This window comes from Scophthalmus maximus, chromosome 1 (assembly GCF_022379125.1).
Source record: "Scophthalmus maximus strain ysfricsl-2021 chromosome 1, ASM2237912v1, whole genome shotgun sequence".
Taxonomy (NCBI): domain Eukaryota; kingdom Metazoa; phylum Chordata; class Actinopteri; order Pleuronectiformes; family Scophthalmidae; genus Scophthalmus; species Scophthalmus maximus.
The window spans coordinates 5,479,966-5,491,108 of NC_061515.1; the positions used below are offsets into that span (position 1 = coordinate 5,479,966).

At 40.6% G+C, this 11,143-nt stretch overlaps 3 protein-coding genes across 3 annotated transcripts; 1 reads left to right on the top strand and 2 right to left on the bottom strand.

Moving 5' to 3' along the window:
• Window positions 1-12: 12 nt before the first annotated feature.
• Window positions 13-4,719, bottom strand: LOC118282691 (proteasome subunit alpha type-2). Its single transcript, XM_035604394.2, has 8 exons — window positions 4,598-4,719; window positions 3,960-4,036; window positions 3,197-3,329; window positions 2,055-2,177; window positions 1,853-1,934; window positions 1,291-1,364; window positions 1,110-1,167; window positions 13-988 (listed from the first exon to the last, which is right to left on the bottom strand). The coding sequence occupies exons 1-8, from the start codon at window positions 4,636-4,638 to the stop codon at window positions 872-874; spliced, it is 705 nt and encodes a 234-aa protein (XP_035460287.1). The 5' UTR covers window positions 4,639-4,719; the 3' UTR covers window positions 13-871.
• A 479-nt stretch (window positions 4,720-5,198) lies between these two features.
• mrpl32 (mitochondrial ribosomal protein L32) lies at window positions 5,199-7,108 on the top strand. Its single transcript, XM_035606771.2, has 3 exons — window positions 5,199-5,409; window positions 5,543-5,730; window positions 6,498-7,108. The coding sequence occupies exons 1-3, from the start codon at window positions 5,316-5,318 to the stop codon at window positions 6,747-6,749; spliced, it is 534 nt and encodes a 177-aa protein (XP_035462664.1). The 5' UTR covers window positions 5,199-5,315; the 3' UTR covers window positions 6,750-7,108.
• Window positions 7,109-11,116, bottom strand: ccdc127a (coiled-coil domain containing 127a). The gene is made up of 4 exons (XM_035649473.2): window positions 10,994-11,116; window positions 9,926-10,067; window positions 8,940-9,184; window positions 7,109-8,822 (listed from the first exon to the last, which is right to left on the bottom strand). The coding sequence occupies exons 2-4, from the start codon at window positions 10,056-10,058 to the stop codon at window positions 8,376-8,378; spliced, it is 825 nt and encodes a 274-aa protein (XP_035505366.2). The 5' UTR covers window positions 10,059-10,067; window positions 10,994-11,116; the 3' UTR covers window positions 7,109-8,375.
• Between the last annotated feature and the right edge of the window lie 27 nt (window positions 11,117-11,143).

An 11,143-nucleotide genomic window follows, 5' to 3' on the forward strand; every position in this document is an offset into this window, starting at 1 on the left:
AAACAGTCAAAATAAACTCATTTTCTTTTATTTGAATGGGACAGATTACAGAGGTGAAAATAAAAACTCTAGAATTGTTTCTAGCCTGAAAGAAAAAAAGAAAAAAAAAAAAGAGTACACTGTAAAACTGCTGTACAGCCAACCAGATCCTGACTGTAAATTCTCATAATATTCTATTGTATCCTTTCCACTTGCTCTCTTTTGTTTATTATCCTTCCCAGTGTATTGAGGGACACAGATGAAGTGCAGAAATTTGCAGGACAAGTCAATGTTCATGGATGAATCACCCCTGGACAGATGTGAGGCAAGGGCTTTTGTTTAATCGTCTCTAATAGTCGTTAGCCTTGTCACCATTTAAAAAAATGTTTTGAGCCAGAGGTGATTTGTCACACTTAGCAATGGTCACAAACAATTGAGTTTTGAATAAGTACATACTGCAACAGTATTACCACAGTATTGCTGTTGCAGCAGTAATGAGGAGGATTCAATAGAAGAATTGAGACTTTACTCAGACCCCACATTCCTTTCCATATGCACAGTAGCCAACTGTCACATTTCACATTAAAAGTAACAACAAAGCCAATTAGTTAAGTGCCGGTATGAGTAATGAAGTTTGGTCAGTGCAGTTGTGAGTGGTGGTAGCCAGGTCAGCTTCACACACACACAAACACTGTATCTAAGTAAATGGGTCTGGACAAGTCAGATTCAATTACCTCACATCAATAATCTTGAATATAATGAAGTTATTAATCATGTTTTCAGAAGATTAACCATAGTTTACAAAAATGCGTCACGGGACTGTTGGCTACTATACTACTGTGTCTTTGTCTTGAAATGTGGCCAGCGAGCCCCAGCACCAGGCAGGGCATGTTCACGCAATGGCAGCCAGGTAGTCTTTCACCTCTGCCGGGGTGAGTCTTTTGAAGCCGGCCTCGTTGCAAATCCCCACCTCAATGTTCTCCTCTGTCATCTGACCCTCGAAACTCTCCTGTAACACAAACACCGAACAGAGTGATGATAATAAAAGGAAGAAACAATGCAACAGTAAAAAATAGAGTCCAATGCCCTGGGTATTTTTTTCTTCTTCTTGAAAATAATAAAAACTTTACCTTCAATGTCAAGATGGCTGTGTGGATGGCATCTTCCAATTCCAGATCATTGTTATACCTGGAGAAGGAAAACAACAGGTTGTCAACTAACAGTCTGTGTGGTGTGCATCAAGCTCAGCCCATCTTATAATCAACATCTGAACATTTGCAGTTGTAATATGATTTATTCATTATTCAATACCTTTTCTCAAGGAATGTTTTTCCATTAACGTAGTTCTTTCCCATGGCTGTGGCTTTCCATGCAAAGTATGCACCCTGCCAAACAAGAAGAAGCAAATACATACAGCATATTATAAATGGTGTAAAAGAAGGCAGTGCCTCTATGCACACTGTTAGTGTTTCTGTTTAGCAGTGGGTGTATTTGGAGGGTTGTTCAATCTGTTTAAATGATGTGATTCAGCCTGTAATGCTATATCCGAGTTGTGTAACAGTATTCTGCTAGCTACAGTTGTGTGATCTTTGCATTAATATTGCCGCAGACAAAGTGAATGTGTAATTGTTGCGCACATTACAAACAGACAGGATATGCATACACAGTTTTTTGTGGGACTAACTGCATTTAACCTCCTGACATCCTGGAAATGTGACAAAATGAGCAGTATATTCTCAAAAGTAATGCAGGATTAATCTAATGTTAAAAATTGAAAGCAAAACAGAAACCTCTGGCCTTTAAAGAGCACAGTAAGAGTGAGGACAAATATTGTTTTTCACAAAATATGTAAATGAGTATGAATTCAACATACAGAGGGATCTGACTGGAACAAGTAGGGGTGGTCTTCATCCCATCCAGCGATCAGCAACGATACGCCAAATGGACGCACGCCACTGGAGAAAACCAGACAGTAACAAGATTAATATTATGGCTGAATATATCCAACCTTTAAAACACAAAAGGTGATGTGTCTACTAGCATATCCATATTCATGTGTCTTAGTTAATACACACCCAGACTGTGTGTACTCCTGCATTACAGAGGCAACTCTCTGGACAAGCTGGCCTGTGGGAATGGGCTCCTGGTAAACAAGGAAGTACTGTTGTGCCAACTTCCGGGCTCGTCGCACTAAGACCCTGCAAAGAGAGCACAACTCATTAAGCTTTCTGTATACGTGAGGTGAGGAAGTCAGAAAAACACTGACATCTTCTGGATTTTTTTTTCCACTTACAGAGCACACAAGACAATATGTTCCCTTCTCACAAAAACGAAGTATGAAGCTCAAGAATATCATGGGTGCAGATCCAAAGTGGTCGGCAGTATCTTGTCTAAAATCAATCTGTAGTTCTACCTGGGATTCATGGCTGTAGCCGTAACTGTCCCAGATTTAAGAAAATATGTATAGGTTAACTGCCTGCCAAAGGGGTTATTTGTAAGCCTTCTCTGCCACTGAACGATGGTTTCTTGCTGAGAGCAGACGGCGGTGACAGTCGCTTGCCAAGAGCTTCACAAATCTTGACAAGACAAGAGCAGCACTAATTCTTCAGGGAAGACTGTACGCTACAGTGGCTCTGGACGGAGAGTGGAAATATGGGCTGACTGAGCCAGGCTCAGCTCGTTAGCATGCCAACAAGTAAAACGAGAAAGAACAAGATTGAACACTGGTGATGCTTTGCACTGCTGGAGACAGCTCTTGGTGGGTAAATAAATGAAGTGTGATGCTGCACCCTTCCTACTAGTAACTAATCTATCAGATCACCTACACTCAAGGAAAAATGATCACCTGAGGGAAATCGCAAAAGAAACACTTAATGCTGCCAGTAGTTCAAACTCTTCACCACCTAGATATTTTGTTTCTTGAATAACAAAAAATCTAATGGCCAGAGAGCATAAATTAACATCTGTCAGTAAAGTGGAATATCAATCTAAATTCTTAATCGTATGCTTTGCCAAAATATGCCAAACCCTCAATATAGAAATGAACAACCGATGGGATAAAACTAGGAATACTTTGTTTAAGCTGATATTGAACAATGCTAGTGCAGTGTATTATAACACGTCTTCCCTCCATATTGCATTTGAAAGCTGGACAGCACGTAGAAATATATTTGTTTGAAATTATGTAGAGGGCAAAGCTGTTGAAGAGAGTCCCCACCTGTAGTCAGGCCCCATGCCACTGTAGACCATGCCTATGTGCTTAGTGATGGGCTCCACTTTGTGGACACTCTGCTCATCATACAGGATGGACTTCTGTTTCTTCTCCGTTGCCAGGACAACTCCATTGGAAGCTGAAATCAATGAGAGTATCACAGTAAATGCTTTCACAAATTCTAACCAATGATAAGGTTTTCTACTTACTGAAAGCCTTCAAGGAAGCTTGTGACAGAGCTGCACTGTAAATATTACGATGGCTCATTGACTTGACTCTAGATAAATAACGACGCCACTGTCATGAAAAAATACCATTGACAGATATGGTAAGTTATAGCATGGTATTACTTTACCACACTACATTAGATGTACCAAAGCATTAGGTTTTTATTTTTTAAGGTTTCAAAAAGTCCTATCTGTGAACCGCTGCCACATAAAATTTAAAGTCACATTGCCCTCTGCACTTCAAAATGAAGTCAAGGTAAATGACTCCAAAGAAGTGACAAAATATCAGAAACTATTTACATCAAACATATCTGTGTCTCCTGCCTTAACTTGCCCCATAGGGATGAATGCAACTGAAGATTGCACACCTTTCAACAGAGATAGTACTGTTCCATCCTCTGATAACTACTTTAAAATTGTATTTTTTCCAATTCATTTAACTTCTTATATCAACCAGGCAAAAATTGTCTGAGGCAAGTGACCCAGTTTTGGTCCAAAACACACAAGTCTAACACGATCTACTGATTTCCAGGAGTCCATACCTTTGATGCCAACTGAGGGAGCTCCGGCTGCCACAGCCGCCAGTGCATATTCAATCTGGACCAGTTTCCCCGAAGGGCTGCATGGGAGAAAAAAAATACGGAAAAGGACGCTGCATTAATGTGTTGCAAAGTGGACGACAAATCAATTTAATTGTATGCAGATTTAAAAAAGACAGCTGTGGTTTGAAAATTGGATTTGTCGTTTTCGATTAACAAAGGCGAAACTGAAAGCAAAGCCCTTAAACAACTGACTCATATGAGCTAACTTAGCGCTAGCTAACCTGAAATGTGTCTCTGGCCCTGAAAACCAGGACCTGTTTCAGTCGGTTGATGTTAGATGACTTAAACTTAACAGTTCAAATGGGTTTGAGATTATCTATACCAGAAGATGAGAAACAATTGACCGTTTGTTTTAAAAACCTGTTAGCCGCCATGCTAACACTTGACGTTAGCCGATTCATTTACACTACACGGCAATGACAGTGCATCGACTACATCGACAGCCAAAACGTTCGTCTCTCATTAAAACAGCAACACGTGCATACACCTAACCAAACCGGTGAACTTTAACAACAGCCACAGGCTGCAGGTTTATGGGTATTTTTTTTAAATTCCACGATTATTTTAACAAACTTTACCTAAATGTGGTGAGAGAGAAACTGTAGCCTCGTTCCGCCATCTTGTTCTTCTTCTTCTACTACTCGGAGTGACCGGATGCTTGCAAATCAACGTCAGGGTCTATACTGCCCCCTATAGCGACTGAACACAAACCACCGGAGTGTTATCAAGACTTACAACCAAATAAAAATCAGATATAACTAGTTTTTAAAAAATCACAGGTAAGGTAAAACTTCTCATTCTGTTTTTGGCTAGTCTTCATTAAATTTTAATTTGAAAAATAAAATTTTTCATCCAATATATATCTCAATTCATTTTACTTTAGTGGAATTATAATATATGTCCACTATCATTAAGTTTTTTTAAACATGTATTCTTAACTGAAGTATTATATTAAAAAATGTTCATTTTTACATATGAATTGTCATATTCAAATTTAATGTTGTATAAATCACTTCATTTCAAACAAATAATTATGTAAACTATGACTTATAAGAGACAATAATTGGAGGCAAACTACTGGCTACATTTAGTTTAAACTATTCTGACAAACCGCTAGATGGTAGTAATCAGTCATGTTTGCTGGGAAATAAACAAAAGAAGAAGCAGTATTGGGGGTTGTTGTCGCTGTATAGTGACGTCACGGGCCTCATTGACAGAGGGTACTCTCGTTCGTATTATACATCCATGTGTGCGACTTGTTAGACGCAAAATAAACTTGCTGACAGGCACAAAAATATGAATTTAGCCGCGTTAGTGCACAGCCTCCGATGCTCTTTGTTACGGATCGAGAGCAGACTGCTGCAGGCGGCGGGACTAGACCGACATCTGGGTGAGTTCACCGACTGGAGCTCGGGACGCTAGCTAGCTAGCTAGCCTAGCCGAACCGATCGACTGGTGTCGCGGTGACAAGGAAGTAACGGTGTTGTTGTTTTCTCTCTCTCTCTCTCTCTGTGTGTGTGAAGCTCCAGCGCTGGCAGTCAATGGCCCCAGCCTCCTGCCCCAGCTCCAGCCTCAGGTGGGGCAGGAGCTGGAGGAGCAGTCCCCTGGCCTCCAGGACAGCATTATGTGGATGGCAGTGCCCAAGAAGAGACGCACCATAGAGGTCAACCGCACCAGAAGGAGATGTGATAGCAAACTCCTAAAAGTCAAGGTACACTGAGTGGGACCTCCCCATAGATCCTCTCAAGGGGCTTCACCCTGAAACACAGACAAGTCAAACTGTGATTTAATTAAATTGTTATAGTTTCTCAATTTGATAGTTATTAGCAAATGTTAGTGGAGACTCTGACTGTCCTGTGTTCGGTTTGTGTCATTATGCTGAAAGCTTTAGAAATTACATTTTAAAAACTCAACGTGAACATTTCTTTCCCAATGTTTACTCAGATGAACCGAGCACTTCAATCAACTTGTTCCTTTAAATATGTATGCATGTATTATTCTCACTGTATTGAGAACAACTGCTTAATCATGAAATGGGTCCAATCAGCAAAGCATGTGGCAGCCGTGCAATGTAATTATGCTGATACAGGGATAGGGGACAGGAGTTTCAGTTCGTGTTGTTCGCATCAATCATGACATAATTTCTGCGATCTGAAACTGCAGATCTCCTGGGATCTTAATGTAAAAACATTTACTAGTGTTGACCCACACTGGTGTCAAATACAAATCTAGTGAGCTGCAGTTCTGTGGACTGAAACATCTTGTTGATGAGAGAGAGGTGAGAGAAAGAATGATCAGAGCTGAAAAGACACAGGCTGTGGTAGTTTTAGATAACCACTCATTACATCTGTGGTGAGCTGAAAATCATGTGGTGTGTGTGTGTGTTGTATCGACTGTATAGTAAAAAGAAATTACTGTATAGAAATACCAGCGTTGCCCTGAAGTAGCTTGATCCACAGTCTTCTCTCTCTCTCGCAGACCAACATCGAGCCGTGTCCAGAGTGTGGCCACTTGAAGCAGAAACATATCCTGTGTGGCTTCTGTTACGCCAAGGTGCGCAAAGAGACGGGTCAGATTCGTTATCAGATACAAGCGATGGAAGGTGGCCCGCTGAGGGCCCCAATTGAAGAGACGGTTGTGCTGTATGATGGCGAGACGGCAGGACCGCAGGACAAAGATAAAAGGATAGTGGAGAGGCCCAGGAAGAGGCCGGCCTGGTTCAGCTCATGAATCTGTGTTGGCTACACGACATCAGTTCAAAAACGGTCCACTCAGATACATACTAATGCTTCATTTGATAGTGAACAACGAATTTGACCAGGCTCGTAATGAGTAAATGAAAGAGGTTAATGTATTGGTTTAGTATCAGAAGAGATACAGTTTCACTTACATCTGTGATAATACTGTACTATATCATTGTGTGGGTAAAAAAGCCTAAAAATTTGAGGATCACCCAACTACAAAGTCTTTGGAGTTGTTGGTACCAGACACCATTGTCTTTATTGTTTCAACTTGGTTGTCTGACTTGAAGCCAGAGAAATGAACTGTATATTTGAATGTGAGACAATAAATTAATTGTTTGTGTAAAATACTGTCATATATGTTCTTTTTTTATTATTTAGAAAAATGACATCATGCACAATTTACATCAGTGAAATAATTTTTAGTTTTACATTGATATTCAAACTCCTGTTTTGGTTGACAATGAATGGCTCCAGAGAGTATACAGACCCATTTCATCATTTACACACTTTGTGTCTAAAATTTGCCATATTTGGCCATCGTTAAAGTGACTCTTCTTCAGAAAACAGCACCATTTTCTGGCAAGACAACACCATTGTAAAGGGGTCCCAAAAGAGGTGTCATGATACTTTGATAAATGCAACAGTACTTATGAGATTCTAAGGAGTAAACATGAGGAACCTGAAGAGGAAGTTTAAAAAAAAATTTAAAAAAATTGAAGGATTGCACTGAATAGTCACTGACATTACATCCTTTCATCCAACATACTTTCTCACCAAGGTATGTTTAAAACATTACAGGAAAGACAGATCGATAGATTTGTTTAATCATAAAAAATGCTATAGATTTCGATAGTTGTTTGATTAGTTGTGTTTTTTGTAGCAATGCAATAACAAGTTTCAGTACTAAGCACTACTTTTTGCTCTGTTCCCTTATTAAGATTCACATGCACCTGAAAAAGTCCTGTCTCCTCCTCCCTGATCGTTGTAAGCCTAGCACAAAACCGCACTGCAGACTAGAAACTCTCCCACAATAACCCATCAACATATTAAAACCAAGTATCAACACGACAGAGAAATGAAAGACATTACCATTAAAACTATTTATAATGTTGAGTGTGTTTTAGATCCATCGTTGTTTAGCTTTAATGTAGTTTTCTTTGACATTATTATTTATATTCATGGGCCAATAAAATACAGTGAAATTTGCAGATTTCCAGACAATATTTCCTATGTGTTTTAATGGAAAAAATTAATCTGTATATGTAATTCAACAATCCAATGTGGATATTACCATAAATATTCTAATGCATATTCCCACAGTTAATTTAAAACTAAAGAGTTTTATTTGGGGCTTCTGAGGTTATGGTCATATTCATATTTCAGCATGTTAAACCTGACAAAAGTTCTCCTCTTTTTTTATGAGATCAAGGGTGGAACTTTCAAATGCTGAACATGATCTTGTTGAGATAATATTGTATGTTTTCATAACATTCCAGTCAAGTAAGGATCATTAATTAGAGTCAACAATACATGTATTTTCCATTCCTGATTATAATATGTTCAACGTTCTTCAAAAGTCAAATGAAAAAAACCTGCAGATCTTTGTCTTTTGTCACTTAGTGTGAAACTGGATTTTCCCTCCTAATATGGCTTCCTCAGCTTTCTTGTGTTTCTTGACAGTGACCTGCAGCTGCCAGTACCTGAGATAGACCCACATGAGGCTTCCATTCTTCCTCCTGTCGACGTTTAGCAGGTCCGCACAGTGCTTATCTCTCTTAAAAATATCCTTCAGGTCGGATTCCAGATCTAGTTCTGCCCCGATCGGGTCTTTGACGACCCTCAGGAGTATGTTCTTCTCCATCTCCAGCCGCTGGTCTCGAGGTTGGATAAGGGAACAGTAGGCATTCTGGCGTTCCACAAGCTGACCCTCCAACTCCTTCAAAGTGGCCGTGGCTCGATGGTACCAGTCCTGCTCTCGTTCCAGAGCGTGTTGCAGCACAGCACCCGCAGCTCCAGACTTTACCTGCCTTTGCTTGTCTTCCTCCAAAGCCTCTCGCTCCTTGTTAGGGAGAAGAAAGTGTTATGGAGAAGAAGCAACAGGACAGATAGGAAAAAAGAAAGGTGCACATTTGCAGAAATGAGGGCCAGTTTAAGTAGGAGCGAGACAAGACTTTACCTTTTGTAGCCGTTTCCGCTCCTCCGTCAGCTGCTGGCTCTGTGAGACCATGGCCTGCTTGTAGCCTTTCACCCTCTGTTTCTCCTTTTCCAGTTCCAGCTCCAATACAGCGGCTGCCTTGCGCCTCTCTGTCAGTGTCTCCCGGTACCGTGCCTCCATGTCACTTTTTATAATGGACACATCCTTGTCATACTGGGTTCTGATCTCCTGGATCTCCTTCTGAGACTCCCTTGTCCAGATCCAACCTGAAGGGGTGGTAGTAGATAAGACAAGGGAGTCAGAATATATTTTCCATTGTTTTAAGTTATACTAACGTGATGAAATTAAAGTTTTCCCAGCCAACTGAATCTCCTGAAGTCAAGACCGACTGCAGCCGATAATTGTAGAAACAGGTTTTGCTCACAGTTTTGAGAGAGTTCATTTAACACAGTGATTCTATGACCTAATGATATAAATGATCAAGCAATCAAGAGCACAACAATTTAGTCCCCAATAAAAACTTGCACTGCTTTTAATAGAGCAGATATAATCTTTCTGGTAAACTTGATGCAGCTGTAACAGTCCAGAGAGTTAAAAACTCTTTCTATTTTTACCTAAAGTACATTACAAATTGTCCAGTTAAATATCCAGATACTGTTGTGTAGCCAACCAAGACGGGTGGTGCTTATTCCTTAAGAAGGAGGAGAATATGTTTATATGTCATGTCTACCTGTTTCATTTGACAAACCCCCTAGAAAAAGGGACAGTCCTAGTGAAGGCATATGTTGTACATTTTATCTAAGACTGCGCATTCCCCAGGGTTACAGTAGTTATAAAAAAACCCTCACACATTTCAGCAGTAAACTGAACTCAACATGCTTATGAATAAATGTATAAAGTTCACATCCAATTTTTCAAAAAGTTGTATTCCTGAATCCTGTGTCTGTTACCTCGTTCAAAAACACATGCGCGTCTCCCTCTCTGTATACATCTTGTGTATCACTTACGAAATGCAGCCAGTCCCAGCATAGGGACCAGCAGGGCGTAGTTCCATTGGTTGCCATCACCGCCCCCTGCTGCCGCCCTCCCTCCGGTGTCTGGATTGATGTTCCATCTGGGGGGGTCATTCAAGTTGTTCATGGGGGCTGACTTCAATCACACACACACACACACACACACACACACACACACACACACACACACACACAATACAATGTAAATTATGGGTCAATATTGTTGTTCAAATTTTGCAACATAAAGTGAAGGGTGGTCTTGAAATAGTGTTTTCTTTTTGACTCCTCAGTGTTTCCCCTAGGTTCACTGGTGGGGGGGGGGGGGGGGGGGGGGGGGTTAGGGTTAGGTTTCACAAATCACGTTAAGTTTCATCCACAATCTTTTGTACAGGAATGAGGAATAAGGTGTATAAGGAATGTGACCTTAAATTATTTCTGCTTGGCATAAATAAATAAATAAATCACTTTTCAGGGGGGGCGGGGGCTCCTGTTGGAGGGGCGGGGCACGCCCCCAATTCAATGGTAGGGAAAAACTGCTCTTCTAACACTGATACTGCAGTAACCATCAGCAGGTATAACATGCACTAAAGTGGCTTGAATACTGCATCTAATATAAAAAAAATAAACACACGTATGATGACAAGGTTTGTTGTGAGGCCTCTCAAGGACCAAGTGCCCATTGAATGACAGACTCACCAAAAGAAAGTGGTTTCAGATTCGTTGGGAGTTATTTAAAAACATAAAGGTGTGCGTGTGCCCTTTAGCAACGCTTGTTGCAAAAACGAACTAGACGTGAAACTTCGTTTGCAATTAACTTGTTGACATTTGCCAAAACACTGCTGCCACAGGCTGCAACAACAAATCCGACCTGGCATCTGGTTTGACAGCCCAGCGAACCACAATAAGGCTAACTGAGAGCTAACATGCTAGCTAACATTTAGCTAGGCGCCGGTTCATGCGCGCAGTAGCATTTGATATAAAAAATAAGACGCGGCACAACAGCTTTGGCTTTCCCACAGTAAACCGGTGCACGTCCTTAAAGTGTTTGCCGCGGCGTCTCACCTTGAATGGAAAAGTCTAGGTCACTTATATATTTGTTCCTCCTCCTCACGCAGATTATACAAGTCTATACCTCAGCAGGCGGTCTATACCAAGCGAGGGTCACTCGTGACAGCACACTTTTACAAAAATAGCAATATTACGCAGAAATAA